At 41.9% G+C, this 19,668-nt stretch overlaps 1 protein-coding gene and 1 non-coding gene across 4 annotated transcripts in view; both read left to right on the top strand.

Moving 5' to 3' along the window:
- brd1a (bromodomain containing 1a) overlaps positions 1 to 19,668 on the top strand; it is a 20,938-nt gene extending 1,270 nt beyond the window's left edge. Inside the window, exons 1-13 of one of the 3 annotated variants that reach the window (XM_047389404.1) lie at positions 861 to 1,486; positions 3,883 to 5,302; positions 7,705 to 7,861; positions 8,148 to 8,279; positions 8,387 to 8,515; positions 9,709 to 10,021; positions 10,187 to 10,486; positions 13,608 to 14,186; positions 14,332 to 14,473; positions 14,594 to 14,727; positions 15,719 to 15,828; positions 16,152 to 16,359; positions 17,930 to 18,064. In XM_047389404.1, the coding sequence (XP_047245360.1) occupies positions 3,900 to 5,302; positions 7,705 to 7,861; positions 8,148 to 8,279; positions 8,387 to 8,515; positions 9,709 to 10,021; positions 10,187 to 10,486; positions 13,608 to 14,186; positions 14,332 to 14,473; positions 14,594 to 14,727; positions 15,719 to 15,828; positions 16,152 to 16,328 (3,576 nt within the window). In that variant the 5' untranslated portion in view covers positions 861 to 1,486; positions 3,883 to 3,899 and the 3' untranslated portion in view covers positions 16,329 to 16,359; positions 17,930 to 18,064. Of the gene's footprint in view, positions 1 to 860; positions 1,487 to 3,882; positions 5,303 to 7,704; positions 7,862 to 8,147; positions 8,280 to 8,386; positions 8,516 to 9,708; positions 10,022 to 10,186; positions 10,487 to 13,607; positions 14,187 to 14,331; positions 14,474 to 14,593; positions 14,728 to 15,718; positions 15,829 to 16,151; positions 16,360 to 17,929 lie in introns of those variants that run through there. The other 2 variants (XM_047389402.1, XM_047389403.1) reach the window with 2 other exon arrangements.
- Positions 9,531 to 9,603, top strand: trnak-cuu. The gene has a single exon. It is a non-coding gene; the product is annotated as a tRNA-Lys (tRNA).

Below are 19,668 nucleotides of genomic sequence, written 5' to 3'. Positions count from 1 at the left end.
CTGAGCTTTGCCTTTCTCATGTACAATTTTAATTGGGAACTGGAGCATACTTACATCATAAGTAAGTCAGTATTATACCAGAAGTGTAACTTTAACTCATAACACATGACAAGGAAAGAATTACTCTTAGAAGCAGCCAAGAAGCTTTCGGGAACTCTGGAGGAGCTGCAGAGATATGTGGGGGAAATCTGTTGATTTGAAATCCACAAATATGGCCTATATAGAAGAATGAGAAGAATAAAGGCTGTTGTTGAAAGAAATAAGTCATATTTGCCTTAAGCCATGTAGGGGACACAGCAAAAACAGGGAGGAAGGCGCTCTAGTCAGATGACAGTATAGCTGATATTGATGGCGATCATGCAAAATCCGATTTAGCACGATCAAGTGGAACATTTACACCGCACACCACCCTGAACACACCTTCCCCACCATTAAACATGGTGGAGGTAGCATCATCCTATTTGGATGCTGTGTTTCAGCAGGGACAAGTAGGCTGGTCAGAGTTGATGAATGAACAAACTTACCAGTAAAGTTTAGATGTAAAAAAAACTTGATTTCCATCAGATTCGCATGTGTTGCGTTCACGTTCTGGTATTTAAATAGGAAAAGTAATTTAACAAGTAACAGTAACAGTATTTAACAGCTGTTTTCCCAGACAGTGGTGCCACTAAATATTTAAATGGCACACCAACACTTCAAATTAGATTTTAATGTAGTTAAACACAATTTCCACATGAAATGTTTTTGGAGGGGATTACAAAACGTACAACTCTGTAAAGCAGGAATTCGTCCTGACATCATTGGATGTGATAAGAGACGACGGTTGGTGTTACACCTGTAATCTGGGTGGGGCTTAAAACCCGTTTTTCTGTCTTGTTCAAACTACGCTGTTGGTGTATGTTAAGGTTTAACACAGACCATGACTTGTTGGTTTAAAAGTCGTATCTGTCTCATCTGACGGTGCTCAAGTCAAAACAAAACACGTCACAGCTGTACTCCCACGGCGCTCCTGTCCCATCCCCGAGCTTTGTGTGGAGCTTTGTCTGTGTTTGGCTAGCTTGGACCGACAAAAAAAAAAAAAGGCAATGCATTGATTGTGTGACAGATGGGGGGTCTTTTGTGTGAAATCATCACCAATATGACCTCCAGCGTCACGCGTAGAGTTGTGCGTACGAGTGGGAGTTGTCTGCTGCTGGATAAACGCATTGTTGTGCTGGGGGGATGTTCCATCCTGTAACGCTGCTGTTTGCCTCTGCAGCCTTTGAATGGCCTACAAAAGGAGGAACTGTGTCTTCTCTATAGAAATTAGCACAGAAGCCTCCCGGGCAACAAGCAGACCTCTTTCTCTTTTATTAGTAGGTGAAAAGACCAAAGTGTTTCCCGCTGGATGATAACGTTGTGCAGGGAACGGGAACCGTATCTCAGGCCGTTGCTTTGTACGGCTGTTGGCTAGCTATCTACTAGCAAAACTGTTCGTTTATCAGAGGTATGTGCTTTGGATTTTTCATCCTTTTTGCTTCTTGAATTGACTCCGAGTCAGACAGTGTCTTTTATGTGTTTCATAAGAGCTCTCTATTTTGCTTTAATTCACAAACATTGTTTCAAATGGCTTTTGTTTTGTTTAAAGCTGCTTGCTTCTGTTCTGGGGGGGAGGCGGTTAGCTTTTCTTGCTAGTTAGCTTACGTTATTGTTAGCATCCTAGCTAATTCACCTTGATGCTAATTCTTGAGTGAAATGGGTCAACTCCTTGTGCATTTAAATTGTGAAAGCACCCAGTGGACGCCTCCCTTTGAAATTTAATGCCCCAGCTGACTGACAACCCGGCTGCTAAGATACTGTTTACAGAATGGCTAATTACCGAGCTCTGAAGTACTAGCATTGGTAATGGAGCGGCTTTTTTGCGCTATTATCCCGATTAAAGTTCGGAAAGTACTTTTAAAAGAGTTTGGAGTCTTTTGGTTTGGATTTAGCAGAGCTCCTTAGTGAATGTGGAAAAGTATGGAAGTATTTTCCTGAACTGAGTAAGTTTGGAAAAAGGGTATGGGTGCATATAAAATGTTTGTCCAGACTTTGTTCCCTGTCCCATTTTCTAAACTTGCATCGAGCTGATATCCTTCAGTTGATCTACTCTTGGTCTCATTCACTGAATTTATTCATCTGTCCTTCCAGCCAACCACTGATCATCCATCCATCAGTATTTGGAGATTTATTATTTAAAGATTACTTATTGAAGAGGTATCAACCATGGATTCATTGTGAACCCTGATAGGTCTGCACGATATTAGATAATCCTGCAATGGTAATATTATTGTTAAATGCTGCAAGGGCGATATCAGTTTTCCTCTCCCCACTCGTGTGTCATCACAGTACTCTCAACTTTGTCTGTGAACCTTTGCATGGTAGGCTCCATCAATTGTGTCAGGTGGGAATTACTGCAAGGAGACCCCATCCAACACACTTATTATGTATTTCCAGTGTAAGGTGTGAATTCCTGACAGCGTATAATAGCCAACAAACAAGTCTTGTAGTTGATGTTGATTTAAACGTGATCATATCCTTGTATCAAAAAGCAATTTAGCAGTCAGTTTGAATTCATGTTCTTAGGTATAAGTTGTCTTATTTGCAGGCTGCAATACTTCTAATAGCTGAACCTCCTCCACTAACAATCATAGCTTTTGGAATAAACTGAAACTTTATCTATCTCATTTTAGTGTTAACGGAAGATTGGAGCAATGTCCATCCTGAATAAGCTTGCATTATGCTAGAAATATTGTAGGGTTATTTTATAAACATATGTTTCTGTTCTGATCCCTTAAAAGGAGCGTTTGCATAACATCTTGCTTCCTCTGCTCGTAATTTAGCATGCTCTCTGGAACAATTTTATAACCAGCTAAATAAAACTAGCTGATAAAGGGACAGATTGTATTCATACCCCTTGTACTTTTTCACATTTTGTAACATACAGTTACAAGTATCAAGTATTTGTGTGGATTTTGCGTGATAGTCTGACAAAAAAAGTAGTGCATAATGTGGGACGCAGAAGTAAAAAAAAAAAGCATGGTTTTAGGCATGTTGGGTGCATTTGTATTTAGCCCCCTTTCCGCTAATACCGAATTCAACCGAATGTTGAAAATCGTGTATAAATTTTCATCCACGTCAAAATTATGCAGACCTGAGGACCTGAGATGGTCTTCACACATAGACACTGTTCGTTAGAAGGCCCAGCAGAGACTGTACTTCCTGAGGCAACTCAAGAAGTTCAACCTTCCACAGGAGCTGTTGGTCATCTTCTACACTGCCATCATTCAATCTGTCCTGTCTTCATCCATCTCAGTGTGGTTTGGCTCATCCACAAAACAGGACGGGTCCAGACTGCAACGAATAATCAGGACTGCAGAGAGAATAATCAGAGCTGACCTTCCCTCCATCCAGGACTTGTACAGGTCAAGGGTCAGGAAAAGAGCTGCTAAAATCTCTGCAGACCCCACACACCCTGCACATAAACTGTTCAGAGCTTTACCTTCTGGCCGCCGCTACAGAGCACTGTTTACTAAAACCAGCCGCCACAAAGACAGTTTCTTCCCCCAGGCTGTTTCTCTGATGAACATTCAATAAAGTACAAAACAACAGCATACAGATGTTGCAAATGCACCTTTTTATTATATATGTGTATATTGTACATTGTAAATTTGTATATTCTGTAATGCAAAAACAGAACAAAAGAGCAAAGTGTAGAGTCAAAGAGTCAAATTCCTTGTTTTTATGTACGAACTTGGCAATAAAGCTGATTCTGATTCTGAAATTGTTGTTGGTCAGTCATAGCATTCCAGCAAAATTACTTCTCATTCCATCAAAAATGATATGTTTTCTATCCCTCCACAGAATCACGGAGAGTCAAGATGAAGAAGAAAGCTCGGCAGCACCGGCCCGCGGTGCCCCAGAGGTCACAGTCTCCAATCAAGCCCTCTCCCAACAAGCAGATCCTGACCTACGCCCAGGCACAGCGCATGGTGGAGTTCGAACTGGACGGCCGCATCCATCGCCTCAGCATATATGACAATCTGGACGTGATCTCGAATGACGACCCCGTGGTCCAAGAGATGATGGAGTGCACCAGCAACAAGGAGAATGCAGACAAACCCCAGCAGCAGGTCCGCCAGAGATCGGCTCGACTAAAAAACAATCAGGAGAAGAGAAACGCGGCGCTGGGCATCACCGGCCACGCAGAGGGAAGCGGGCATCATGCTGGAGGCCATGCTGCCCCGAAGCTTCCCGAGCCTAAATTTCGAGTCGTTGAATATAACCTTCCTGCAGTTCCCAAGCGCCCAGGTGCATTTTATAAGTACATAGAGAAGACAGAGGAGGAGCTGGACGAGGAAACAGAATATGACATGGACGAGGAAGATTACACATGGCTGGAGTTGGTGAATGAAAAACGTAAAAGCGAAGGGATGAGTCAGGTTTCCCATAATGTTTTTGAGTTTCTAATTGACCGCTTTGAGAAAGAGTTGCACTTGGAGAGTCTGGATCAAGCGAGTGAGAAGCAGCCCCCCGTTGATGAGGATGCAGTTTGTTCAATTTGTATGATCGGAGAGTGCCACAAAAGCAACACAATCCTGTTCTGTGGCATGTGCAGCGTGTCCGTGCACCAAGAATGTTACGGCGTCCCCTACATCCCAGAAGGCCAGTGGCATTGCAGACACTGCCTCCAGTCACCGACCCAGCCGCCGGACTGCATTCTCTGTCCCAACAAAGGTGGAGCTGTGAAAAAGACGAACGACGAGCGGTGGGGCCACGTTGTATGCGCCCTCTGGGTGCCAGAGGTCGGTTTCTCCAACACTACATTTATCGAACCCATCGACGGCGTCGGTCAGATTCCGCCGGCTCGCTGGAAGCTCACCTGCTACATATGCAAGGAGAAAAACGTCGGCGCATGCATTCAGTGCCACAAGGCCAACTGTTACACAGCTTTCCATGTTACCTGTGCCCAAAAGGCTGGCCTCTTCATGAAGATGGAGCCGATCAACGAGGTAACCGAAACAGGGGAGTCCGTCCTCTCCATTAAAAAGACCGCCTACTGTGGAGCTCACACGCCCAACGGATGTGTGAGGAGGCCTCTTTCCATCTATGAAGATGCCAAACGGAAAAACGGGCTTTGTAAGAGAGCGAATAAAGGGAGGAGAGATGATAAAGAACATTGCAAGGGAAAACAGAAAAAGAAAAGCAAGAGCAAGAGGCCTGAACCCGACGATGAAAGTGAGGCTGCAACTCCCGCTACTGTGCCTAGTTTTCCTGCTCACAGGTATAATCCCAAGCTGTAATGTGGGAAGTTTCAGGAATCAGTGTTTTATTTTCAGGATTTCTACACAGACTTGAAAAGTATGGTGCTTGAATGGAAAAATGTTTTACAAGACTTTGTTCCTTTGCATACTGTCAAAGGTTCTATCCTTCCTTCAGTCCTTCCTTCCTTTGACTTTGTTTCCTTTTATACGTCTGTGTTCTTCCTTTCTCTCTCCGTTATGTCCTGCCTTATTTCCTTCCTTTTTCCTTGTGTCCTTCCTTTCCTAATTGTGTTCTTTCTTTCTTCCTTAAATGAACTGAATTCATACACTGGGTAGACAACTTGGGGTTAAGTGCCAACTTTTGGATTTCAAGACGACCACCCTTCCCACTGAGCCACAGTTGCCTCTCCTTAATTTCTTTCTTCCAATCTCATTTTCTTCTTTTTACTTTCCCTCTTTGCATTCCTTCAATCCTTTGTTCCATGCCTACACTCCTTTCTAGGGTTCTTTATTTTGCCTTTTGTTCTGCTCTTTATTGATGTTTTTTTTTCTGCTTGCCTTCTTTGTGTCCATCCTTCCTTTCCTTTCCTCCCACGTGTTCGTTCTTTCTTTCTTTCTTTCTTTCTTGTCTGGATTGACAACTATGGAAAATTGAATTTGGAAAAATCTAGACTTTTTGCATAAGAATGTGCAGGAACCCTGTATTGTTCTTTTGTTATGATCAAAGACAAACTACAGGTCCTTCTCAAAATATTAGCATATTGTGAAAAAGTTCATTATTTTCCATAATGTCATGATGAAAATTTAACATTCATATATTTTAGATTCATTGCACACTAACTGAAATATTTCAGGTCTTTTATTGTCTTAATACGGATGATTTTGGCATACAGCTCATGAAAACCCAAAATTTCTATCTCACAAAATTAGCATATCATTAAAAGGGTCTCTAAACGAGCTATGAACCTAATCATCTGAATCAACAAGTTAACTCTAAACACCTGCAAAAGATTCCTGAGGCCTTTAAAACTCCCAGCCTGGTTCATCACTCAAAACCCCAATCATGGGTAAGACTGCCGACCTGACTGCTGTCCAGAAGGCCACTATTGACACCCTCAAGCAAGAGGGTAAGACACAGAAAGAAATTTCTGAATGAATAGGCTGTTCCCAGAGTGCTGTATCAAGGCACCTCAGTGGGAAGTCTGTGGGAAGGAAAAAGTGTGGCAGAAAACGCTGCACAACGAGAAGAGGTGACCGGACCCTGAGGAAGATTGTGGAGAAGGGCCGATTCCAGACCTTGGGGGACCTGCGGAAGCAGTGGACTGATTCTGGAGTAGAAACATCCAGAGCCACCGTGCACAGGCGTGTGCAGAAAATGGGTTACAGGTGCCGCATTCCCCAGGTCAAGCCACTTTTGAACCAGAAACAGCGGCAGAAGCGCCTGACCTGGGCTACAGAGAAGCAGCACTGGACTGTTGCTCAGTGGTCCAAAGTACTTTTTTCGGATGAAAGCAAATTCTGCATGTCATTCGGAAATCAAGGTGCCAGAGTCTGGAGGAAGACTGGGGAGAAGGAAATGCCAAAATGCCAGAAGTCCAGTGTCAAGTACCCACAGTCAGTGATGGTCTGGGGTGCCGTCTCAGCTGCTGGTGTTGGTCCACTGTGTTTTATCAAGGGCAGGATCAATGCAGCTAGCTATCAGGAGATTTTGGAGCACTTCATGCTTCCATCTGTTGAAAAGCTTTATGGAGATGAAGATTTCATTTTTCAGCACGACCTGGCACCTGCTCACAGTGCCAAAACCACTGGTAAATGGTTTACTGACCATGGTATCACTGTGCTCAATTGGCCTGCCAACTCTCCTGACCTGAACCCCATAGAGAATCTGTGGGATATTGTGAAGAGAACGTTGAGAGACTCAAGACCCAACACTCTGGATGAGCTAAAGGCCGCTATCGAAGCATCCTGGGCCTCCATAAGACCTCAGCAGTGCCACAGGCTGATTGCCTCCATGCCACGCCGCATTGAAGCAGTCATTTCTGCAAAAGAATTCCCGACCAAGTATTGAGTGCATAACTGTACATGATTATTTGAAGGTTGACGTTTTTTGTATTAAAAACACTTTTCTTTTATTGGTCGGATGAAATATGCTAATTTTGTGAGATAGGAATTTTGGGTTTTCATGAGCTGTATGCCAACATCATCCGTATTAAGACAATAAAAGACCCGAAATATTTCAGTTAGCGTGCAATGAATCTAAAATATATGAATGTTATATTTTCATCATGACATTATGGAAAATAATGAACTTTATCACAATATGCTAATATTTTGAGAAGGACCTGTAGTTCTGGATACTTTTGTCATGTATTATCTCACTGGTAATAACTCTAACAAATACATTTTCCTTTTGCTTGTCAAGGCTACAAACCATTCTGAACCAGGTGTCCATACAGAAGAAGAGAGCTTTTGTGGAACTGGTCCTAAATTATTGGACACTGAAAAGGCGATCCAGGAATGGGCTGCCTCTGATCAGACGCCTTCAAACTTGCCTGCAGTCTCAGAAAAACGCACAACCGGTACGACCCCCTTGTACTTTGCGATAACATTTGCCAAGGTGTTGAGAAACATGGTGCATATTTGCATACTTATCTATTTTCACATGTTTTTTTGTATGCTTTTCTCTTATACATATTACCTGCATGTATGATTTTGTGTGCTTTAGAGAAATTCCACAACGAACCGGAACTGGTCAGTGTTTTAGAGTTACATGGCCAGAAAAAAAAACATGTCAACATTTTGATTTAACTCAACATAAGTTGTGCATGCATTTGTTGAATTTCTTAGTTTTTTTTACCTCCTTAGAGGCAGAATGAGGAGGAAAGCAGAACGCTGAAGGAACAGCTGAAGGAATGGCACCGCCTCCGACACGACCTGGAGAGAGCTCGGCTGCTGCTGGAGCTCATTCGCAAGAGAGAGAAGCTAAAGAGGGAAGAGGTAGAGGAAGACACATTAACAAGTTGGGGCACATTTTTGACTACCTTACTATAACCTCTAGCTATTTAATTATATTTGTCTTTGTTTTCTTCATGACTGTGTTGTAGATTAAGCTACATGAGTCCATCCTGGAGATGCAGCTAACACCATTTAGCATTTTGCTCCGTGTACTCTTGGACCAGCTACAGGCCAAAGACCAGGCGAAGATCTTCACCCAGCCTGTTGATGTCAATGAGGTGATCTACAAGAGACGCTTGAACATGTTCTCTTATTTTCAGGGTTCCTGCAGATGCTGAAAAAGTCCAGGTTTTTATTTATATGCTTTCCAAGTTTGGATAATTGGAGAAAAGAAAAACCGTTGAAAAAATGTTTCTATTTTCAGATTTTCACCCATATTACATTGTATACCTCTGTCCATTAGTCAGTCCATCCATCCATCCATCTTTTTCATCCTGTCTGGGATTTTTTTTTCAGGTTCCACCTTTAAAGCTTGACCACTGTAGAAATATTTGACAGAAATTCATTGTTAATGTTTGCATTTATACTTTTAAAAACGGGCAATAAAAGGACTTCAGAAAACTGATTCCTGAGAAGTTTGGAACTTCGTCATGAAACAAATGTAGAAAACCCCGGATGTTTTAAATGCTGTGGAATCCTGCGCTGCCTCATTGCTTCATTGTTGTAGATTTCCCCAACTTGATTTCCTCCAGAATTTGATGAAAATATTTTACACTTTCATTGTTATTGTACAATTAATTAAATATTTTTCAGTTTATGACAATGTTCTTTATAAAAAAAGGGAAACATCTCACTTGCTTCAAGTTCTTTGTGTGTTCAGCGTTTTTGCGGTTAAGACAAACTCCGTCACATTTAAACTGCGAAAAATAACCTGTCACCTTATCACTAACCTTTGGCCTTAAAGGGTTTTATGTATTAAACTGCAATGCAGAAGAAGTAAAAGTATATCAGCTGTATTTTATTTAAAAAATTGTACTATCCTTTTATTCCTAATTGTCTTTGACTCGACTCATTAAAAATAAGCGATGTCGTCTTGAAGGTTGTGGAACACCACAGCCTGCAGCCGTCAGCCAGTTGCTGGTTTCAGTCTCACTCTGATCTCAGAGACTCGGGTCATGAAGCCCGTGTAGACCGAGTTACACAACGCTGTTTCCTGCTAAGGGGAATCTGACACTTGTGACCCAGGTCCTGTGGCAGTACGAAAAAAAGAGCTCAGGGCACATTTCACGTCAGGCCCGGCTAGCTCAGTCGGTAGAGCATGAGACTCTTAATCTCAGGGTCGTGGGTTCGAGCCCCACGTTGGGCGTTGCTTTTAACTCAAGCATGAACTCTTTAAAACTCTTCTTTCATTTTCTATTATTAAAATGCAGTGATATTTTGCAAATTATCCATCATTTGATGCCCCCTGCAGGTGCCAGACTACCTTGACCACATCAAACACCCGATGGACTTCTCCACCATTCGGCTGCGTATTGACACCCAAGCCTACACCAACCTAGATCAGTTTGAGGCCGACTTCAACCTCATCGTCGACAACTGCATGAAATACAACTCAAAGGACACCTACTTTTACCGGGCCGCGGTTCGCCTCAGAGACCAGGGCGGAGTCCTGCTCAGGAAGGCCCGACGGGATGTGGAGAAGATCGGCTTCGACGCGGAGAGCGGCATGCATTTGTCAGAAGCTCCCGAGATCAAAGAGCCGGCGTCGTTTTCTTGGGAAGACGGTGAGAGTCAAATTACAACAACATGCCTCTTAGATGTGATGTCAACAACCTGAAGTCCTCCCAGTTTTAGTGGACATCAGTATACTACCAGATAGCGAAACAAATAGGAACGCTGACCATGATTATGAATCTTCTGGTGATCTTGTGTCCTATTCCCATCCTCAGTGGACCGTCTGCTGGTGCCGGCCAACCGAGAGTATCTGCCTCTGGACAAGCAGCTGCAGCATCTCCTGGAGAAGTTCGACCTGACGTGTGCCATGAAGTCCAGTCCCTCCCGTAGCAAGCGCCTGAAGCTGCTTAAAAAAACCATCAATGACGTGCGCAGTGAAATGAGCCTGAAGAAACTTCTGCCCTCTTACCACCATAGTTCCACCTCCGTACCAGCACCAGCTTCGTCCCCTCCGGAGCTGGAGAGGTCCACAGATGACAGACTGCAGCCCAATGGGCATTTTCAAGATGATGAAGGTATGCAACATTTTTCATTTTACTAATATGGACAAACATGGAACCTGTATAATATTAAGAAACTCAGGGAAAACAATGCTATCTTAGAGACAGTTATTGTTTCTGCCTGTTTTTGACGAGCTGATGTTATTCAAATGTTCAGCTTTAATAATTTAGATATGTCTCTTTAAAGCAACAAAAGACACCTAGAAGAAGAAATGTGTCCTTGTGGGAGCTGAATGTAATAATGTAAACCAATAAACAGTCTTGTATGTAAGCTGAACCTCACAGATGATCTGGCTTGTGCTGGTTATTTCAGTCAGGATCATAGTCAAGTAGAGGACAGAACCAAGTAAACCTCATCAATGCCGTATCTTTTTACAGATAAAAATCTAAAAAGCACACTGTGTGCTTTTGTTCAGCCACCATGAACCAGTACTTTGCAGAACGACCTTTCATCTCCGTAACAGCTGCAAGGTTTTATGGGTTTGTCTTGACAGGTTTTACACCTTCACGTGTCTATTCTCTGCAGAATAGTTCAGTGTAGGTCAGATTGGAAGAAATTTGTCAAGTCTTGCAGCAGATTCTGTTTGGGATATAGGCTTGAAGTTTGACTAGGCCATTGGACTGGATTTTATTCAAGGGTATCAGAGCAAAGTGGGCTAAAAACAATATTATGCTTTAATTTGTTAGATTTTTATTTATAAAAAAAATATAAAAAATAACTGTACCTTGTTGGTCTGTCACATAAAGTCTCATCAAAATATATGGAAGTTTTGAAAGGAACTAAATGTTGCTGGTTTAAAATTACTTGTGCATAGATTGGACTTGATCAAGCTCCACAAAATATACAGGTCCTTCTCAAAATATTAGCATATTGTGATAAAGTTCATTATTTTCCATAATGTCATGATGAAAATTTAACATTCATATATTTTAGATTCATTGCACGCTAACTGAAATATTTCAGGTCTTTTATTGTCTTAATACAGATGATTTTGGCATACAGCTCATGAAAACCCAAAATTCCTATCTCACAAAATTAGCATATCATTAAAAGGGTCTCTAAACGAGCTATAAACCTAATCATCTGAATCAACAAGTTAACTCTAAACACCTGCAAAAGATTCCTGAGGCCTTTAAAACTCCCAGCCTGGTTCATCACTCAAAACCCCAATCCATGGGTAAGACTGCCGACCTGACTGCTGTCCAGAAGGCCATTATTGACACCCTCAAGCAAGAGGGTAAGACAAAGAAAGACATTTCTGAATGAATAGGCTGTTCCCAGAGTGCTGTATCAAGGCACCTCAGTGGGAAGTCTGTGGGAAGGAAAAAGTGTGGCAGAAAACGCTGCACAACGAGAAGAGGTGACCGGACCCTGAGGAAGATTGTGGAGAAGGGCCGATTCCAGACCTTGGGGGACCTGCGGAAGCAGTGGACTGAGTCTGGAGTAGAAACATGCAGAGCCACCGTGCACAGGCGTGTGTAGGAAATGGGCTACAGGTGCCACATTCCCCAGGTCAAGACACTTTTGAACCAGAAACAGCGGCAGAAGCGCCTGACCTGGGCTACAGAGAAGCAGCACTGGACTGTTGCTCAGTGGTCCAAAGTACTTTTTTCGGATGAAAGCAAATTCTGCATGTCATTTGGAAATCAAGGTGCCAGAGTCTGGAGGAAGACTGGGGAGAAGGAAATGCCAAAATGCCAGAAGTCCAGTGTCAAGTACCCACAGTCAGTGATGGTCTGGGGTGCCGTGTCAGCTGCTGGTGTTGATCCACTGTGTTTTATCAAGGGCAGGGTCAATGCAGCTAGCTATCAGGAGATTTTGGAGCACTTCATGCTTCCATCTGCTGAAAAGCTTTATGGAGATGAAGATTTCATTTTTCAGCACAACCTGGCACCTGCTCACAGTGCCAAAACCACTGGTAAATGGTTTACTGACCATGGTATCACTGTGCTCAATTGGCCTGCCAACTCTCCTGACCTGAACCCCATAGAGAATCTGTGGGATATTGTGAAGAGAACGTTGAGAGACTCAAGACCCAACACTCTGGATGAGCTAAAGGCCGCTATCGAAGCATCCTGGGCCTCCATAAGACCTCAGCAGTGCCACAGGCTGATTGCCTCCATGCCACGCCGCATTGAAGCAGTCATTTCTGCAAAAGGATTCCCGACCAAGTATTGAGTGCATAACTGTACATGATTATTTGAAGGTTGACGTTTTTTGTATTAAAAACACTTTTCTTTTATTGGTCGGATGAAATATGCTAATTTTGTGAGATAGGAATTTTGGGTTTTCATGAGCTGTATGCCAAAATCATCCGTATTAAGACAATAAAAGACCTGAAATATTTCAGTTAGTGTGCAATGAATCTAAAATATATGAATGTTATATTTTCATCATGACATTATGGAAAATAATGAACTTTACCACAATATGCTAATATTTTGAGAAGGACCTGTAGGTCATATCATGGCTCATTTTTAATAACAATTAATAATATTATATAATAATTATAATTAGTGCCTAAGGCTGGCCTTGGACTTCCCTGCCAGAAATCAAAATATAGGAATCTGAGCATAATCCTTCTGTGTTCAGTAAGTTTTCCTCAAAATGGTGCAGAGGTTGCAGTACGTATGAGAGTGCGGTGATGAATGTGTGTTTTGTTCAGCAGGCTGTAAAAATAGAACGGGGAAAATACATTTCAGGAGAGCAGTATGTTTCCATTTGTTTTCATAAAAAGCTGTTGGCAGATTTAGAAAAAAACAACAACGCCGAACTGTGTTAAAATAAAACCCGCCTGCATTGATCTTTTTTGTTGTAAAGGGTGGCTTCACTTTAAGCTTGAGTTGTTCAGAGGCTTCTATAAAGTTGTTGTTCCAGATCAGTGAGCCACACAGAAGTTTGAGGTTTTCAAGCCAATGATGGTGGTGCTAAAGCTGCAGGAGCAGAGAAAAGGTGTGACTGGTGACATAAAAACCTCCGCTTTCTTTTCTCTTTTTCCACGGTGAAACATGGCGGTGGCAGCATCATGCTGTGGGGATACCTTTCCTTGATGGAAATTAAATGGAGATAAGTAATTCTGGCTGTAAGATCAAACTTTCTCCACTGAACTGGGCTTTTATAATGTCCCCTTCACAGGAGACAAGTCTCTTCCTCCAAAATTGGAGCCACCGGACGCTATACCCCCCCTACTCCGCTCGGAAGCAGATTCCGAACCCCCTACCCTCAAACCAATTGACGAAGCCCCGGACTGCGAGGAAAAGACTCACAGCAAGCGATTGAAGGTGGATGGAGAAGCAGCAGACCTGCTGTCCTCTGCTCCACGCCTCAACGGCCACTCCCTTCAGAGTTCTCTGTTGGACGGCGAAGTGGGCGGGCTGGCCACGTCCACCCTCGGAGAGCTCACGGACATGGCCAACCACCGGACGGCTGTCGTCTTTCACAAGTCGAAGACCGCTGGCACGCACAGGCCACCTGAGAACGAAGACGAGGAGTGCTGCGATGGAGCCGACGGAAAATCAAGCGACCAGGAGGGGGAAAGTAAAGACGGCTCCCAGCTGGGCTCCAAGTCTTTCCTGTCGGTCGTCATACCCCGGCTGGAGACGCTGCTTCACAGCAAGAAGAGGAAGCACAGTGACCGCAGAAGCAAGGAGGTGGAAGGAGGGGAGGCTGAGCATAAAGAGGAGGGAGCGTCTCCTGGAAAAAGACTTGACACTGGTAAAACATATGCAAAAAATCTTTCTTTTGCTTACAGAATATTCCCATGTAGTCTAACAGGAGTTGGTCTGATACAGAGTGCAACTTTTGGTTCAGTGATATTCTTTTGAGATTGGCTTTGGAATCTTGCTCTGGCTCCTCCCAGGCCTGTCGAGAGGTTTTCTGGAGATAGATGAGGAGAAGGAACTAGAAAAAACGCGCAGGAGCAGCAGACCAGTGGAGCTGCGACGGCGCTGTGCGTCCGAGTCCTCCATATCTTCATGCAGCAGTCTACAGGGAAGCGCCAGGTAATCCAAGCTAGCCAGCTTTTCCTTTTCCCATAAAGTAAATCCTCTGAGGCTGGCCTTTTAGGTTTTGTCCAAGTTACGTTCTTCTAATGTGTGTGTGTGTTAATGTTTTGCTCACAGCACCATCCTCAGTCTTCCAAAATGTGGAAAGGGGAAACCGGCTTTGGTCAGAAGAAACACTGTGGATGATAAGAGCGAGCTCATCGCCTGCATTGAGTCGGGGAACTTTGCAAAAGCTGCACGAATTGCTGCAGGTAAGAACATGGTTGAAAGGTTTAAGAATCATATCGTGAATACATGGTTGCTTTTCTCTCAAAAGCTGGTATAAACGAAATCTGGGTTTTGATGAAAAGTACATTGATGCTTATTCTTTCAATATTTTCAGATTTGTGGGATCTCAAACATCTCAAATTAAATGTCTAGGTTGTATATTGGTTTCAGATAGTATACTAATTGCCTTGTATTGCTACCCCGTGAACCTTTTCAAGTTGACATGTTGCAGCCACAAGCAAGCATGAACTCCAGAGTTGGGATATCATGTGATCATGTGTCATCTGTAAACATACATTTTTAGGACTTGCAACAGTTCCCAATTAGATTTAGTTCTGGACTTTGACTAGACCATCCTTAGATGCAAATATGCTTTGATCTAACCCATTTCATCGTAGCTGTGGCTGCAGCCATTGTTCTGTATCATTTTCCTTGTGCTTCAAAATTGGGCACTATTTTGTTTTGGTCCATCATATAAAATCCCAATAAAATACACTGAAGGTTGTAGTTTTCATGCGACAGAAGGTAGAGAAGTTTAAGGGGGATACTTTTGCAGTATTCAGTGCATAATGGACTAAATAGATTTGCAGTATCCCTAAAGTCTGCGGATAACACTAAGTTATCTGTGTGTTAAATAAAATTCTAAAGACTTAATGCGATAAAACCTGCAGACATCTGGTTTTAATTCATGCATAAATCACAAGGTTTGAAATAAACATCAGCTACAAGCCAGGGGCTTTTGAGTTTTGGCGGTGACCAGTAAGTTTTTATTCTCCGCCTGCCATAGTGGCATGAAACCAGTCTGCATCTGGATGCTCCTGTCTGATCTCAAGCCCTTATTTGGCTAATTAAACACTGAAATTCTGGCAAATTCAAGTATTAGTCCCTCTGTACCTTTCTCAAGTTCATTTTCCATCCAACTTTGAGAAAGTGTTTTTGTGTATAACTTGTCTGGTGTTGTTCCCACTTCTGTAGAGGTTGGCAACAGCAATATTTGGATGCCAGCTAGTGCTGCAACAGTTGCACTGGAACCCCTCAAGCTAGTCTGGGCCAAATGTAGTGGATACCCTTCCTACCCTGCCTTGGTGAGTATGCGATGCAGACACTGCCTGATGGTTTTTTAACTCTATTTAAATGTCACCTTCATTTTCAGGATTCACTGAAACCATATTGTAAACGTATTCTTCATGTGGCTTGAGAAAGTGTTCTGTTTGTCCACTAGATGGCACTGCAGTGTAAATCAACTATTTAATGTCTGCCTTAGAAGACAAATAAGGAGTCCCGTTGGCAGAAACTACTAGTGTGCATAGGATTGTTTGTGTTAGCAGATTTGACTGTGTGGCCACATGATGGCCTTGCAACCACATGCATGTGACCCCCTGCGTCTCCCCCTCCCCGCTATGAACAGATTGTAGACCCCCACATGCCACGCGTCGGCTGCCAGCACAATGGGGTGTCCATCCCCATTCCCCCCATGGACGTGCTGCGCATCGGCGAGCAGATGCAGTACAAGGCCGACGAGAAGCTCCATCTTGTCCTCTTCTTCGACAACAAACGCAGCTGGTGGGTGCCGCAGTTCGTCTGAGTGATTTAGGCTGACACAAGCATCTACAAGGGTAAACCTGTCAACCTCCCTGTCAGCTGATCATTATTCTCCTCTGGCTGCAGAGCGTCAGTTGTCAGGGGAAAACAAATGGCTTCGCCTTGAGAGGCACTTGATATTTTCACCTCAGCTCCCATTAAAACATTGTGAAAGGATGCCAAGCAATTTCATACGTACAGCACGCTCCATGATTATTGGCAACCCTGGTAGAGATGTGTAAAAGGCCTTTGAATGAATCAGTCTTCTATTGCAGCAGCTTTAGTCTCATGCTGAACATTTTGGACAAATCGAACCTTTTTATTTGAGAATGTATTCAGTGACAGGTAAAAATCCTACATTCAATTTTTCATTACTAATTTCTACAATGTCCTTTTATAGGACATGGATGAAGGCTTGTTTTAAAACATGTTACTAGATCTTTCTAGATCAACCGGTGTCGGGTTTCCTCTTATATTCTCTTCCCTTCAGCTTATCCTGCAGGTTTGCTATAGGACTTAGGTCTGGGAACCATTTCTGTCTCGATCGGGCCATATGTTTTAGATCATTATCCTGTTGAAAAACTCTCTGATGACCCATATTCTAGCAGAGGTAATATGGGTTTATCTAAAATAATAACCTTCCCATGGCCCACAGCATCACAGGCCCATCACCATACTTAGCAGCAGCAGTGGGTGTAAACCTCCACTTGATCTGGAGAATTCGTTGCAATATAAACCAGAACAAACTAGTCTCATCTGACCAGAGGACACAATTCCACTACAAGTGTTTGTAGAGTTTAGCTAATTCAGAAAGTTTACACTTGTGATGTTAGGGGAAAAAGAGGATCTTTCTGGGATGCTTCCCAAACGGCCATGGTATGTAACTAGCGTCTAATACTTATGGAGACCCCTCTTTGCTCTGACTGACTATGTCGGCAAGTTTGACAAGTAGCCTATTATTTGTAATCCTGACATAGGAAGATCAACACAAATCTGCCTTACTTAAAAAAAAAAACATGTTCTCTTGTGTTTCCTGTTTTGAAACAGTGGCATCACACGATGCTTGTACAATATCTTGTTAATGGGAAACCTTTTTATGGGCCATCACTTGGGACAAAACCACAAAATACTAACAGGCACTAATGGGGGCAGTATTGCTATCTAAATACTGACAGATTTCAGCTATTTTTGGCTTTCTGTGCTGTTTTTTATGTCTCTTTTTTCTTCACGTGTTCAGTACTTATTGATTGTGTCATTTCAGTATGTTATACATAATTTATGGACTAATTAGATTTGTGTGTGGATTACTTGGGTTTTTTCTGACATCTGGTGTGAATCTTAATAGCTCAATTCGAAGAAATATTTACTGGGAAAAACTAGATGTGCTCAGTACTTATTTTCCCCAAAGTATATTAGTTGATAACTTTATTTATTTCAATAAAACTTCAAATGCAAAACATCATAGGCTTAGGCTTAAAAATAACAAAGGTCTTGTGCTTTGTTAATTTTCTAAAGAGAAAAATATCAGGATAGTAATGTTGGGATAACATCAATAACTAGCTGCTATTCTTGTGGTTTGATCCTGTTTTTGCTTTACCTCTTCAGGCAGTGGCTTCCTAGATCCAAGATGGTTCCTCTCGGAGTAGACAAAACCATCGACAAGATCAAAATGATGGAAGGCCGCACGTCCAGCGTCCGCAAGGCGGTCCAGATCGCCTTCAGCCGGGCCATGAACCACCTAAACCTGGTGCAGGACGAGCAAGTGAGCGACCTCAGCGACGTGGACTGATAAGACCACTAACCAAAAAGTTCCCCCTACACTCCTCATCGCCCTCCTTCTGTCTCTGCGGGAGACTTTGATGTTTACCGGGCGCCTGCTGTAACAGGTGGTGTCAGAAATGAATGTGTCTGCATTTCCTCTTCAGGCTTGTGACTGTGCTGAGACAGCAAGACAGAGGCTCCTTTTTTTTGCCTTCTCCACTCTGAATCAAAACACTTCCACTGCCATTTTTATCGTGAACGACTGATCTAGTGTGTTTTGGTCGCCTTACCAAATCCCATAAATTTGATTGAACATGTATTAAGCTTACGTCATTCCCACATTTCTATGTCGGTTCCCTTACATTGTATTTAAACTGTAAATATGTACATTTGCCTGACACTAACTTATTTTTTATTTGTTGGACATACATACTATTAGTACTGTACAGCTGTTGTTTTTTTTTAGTATTTAGTAAGAGCTGTTTTGTTTGGATGATCAAAAAGACTAGAAAAGTGTCATGGTTTTTTGTGTTGTTTTTAAAAAAAAAAAAGAAGAAACAACAAAAATCCATAAAAGCCTTTTTTGTTTGTTTTCTAAGTTATTATATTGTAAACTTCCATTTTTTTATTTTTTGTATGAAAATAGTTTTGGTATATTTTTGTTCATATAAATACAGTATTTATATTTGCATTGTATGCTGTATGTTTGTCTCTGTTGGGGGCCAAAAGTTCAATTCGATACATAAATAAGTTCAGTAAAGAAATATAAAATTTAAAAACTTCTGAAAACAGTCAGAAATTTGTGTTCAGTTTATATGATCTAAAATATGTAATTATTTCATTTAAATTCCTGTGTTGCAGCACATGAATTAATTTGATCTGTCAGTCTTACTCATCAATGTTGTGATCCATTTGATAAGACATAATGATAGCTTAATTTCACGATGAACTGATCTGTAATGTTTTTATTTAACAAATATGATTAGATCAATATCTGCAAACTTATAAATATGTATTTCATAAATTATGTATTGGACTGCTCCACTTTTGGCCCTCGATATGTCTCTAAAGCTCATAACACAGTCTAATGTACTAAAGAAACCAAAAATGTTGCTACCCAGATGTTTTTTGCCATTTGATTTTTTTTTTATATGAGAAATTGCCAAAAAACAAAAAGAAAAAAGTTGAGTGTTTTCTTTCCTTTTTTAAGTAAAACACTTGACTGTAACTTTGCTTTGCTGTTGTCGTAAAAGAATGTGCCTCTGTTAACTTATTGTAAAGTATTTGCATTACTTTATATGTGAAGAAAGACGTGCAGAGCGAGTGTGAAGTGACACATTCTGTGGTGAATATTTGCCTTTTAGCGTAACCTTCTTTTATTTCTTTAGTAGTTGTAGACTTGGAAGATTTTTTTTTATATGATGGCCTATTTTCTCTGGGTAGCACCGGGTAGTTTTGATATACTTCATTTTGTACTTTACTGTAGTGTTATTTTTAAAAGGGGAGATATACAGAATATTGCTGGGACTGTTTTTTTTTTTTTTAGCAAAATAAAAATAAAAAATAAAGAAAGTGAAAGATTC

Source organism: Girardinichthys multiradiatus, chromosome 17 (assembly GCF_021462225.1).
Source record: "Girardinichthys multiradiatus isolate DD_20200921_A chromosome 17, DD_fGirMul_XY1, whole genome shotgun sequence".
NCBI classification, from domain to species: domain Eukaryota; kingdom Metazoa; phylum Chordata; class Actinopteri; order Cyprinodontiformes; family Goodeidae; genus Girardinichthys; species Girardinichthys multiradiatus.
The sequence above is the reverse complement of the archived record's forward strand: the minus strand, read 5'-3'. Positions and strand labels throughout refer to the sequence as shown.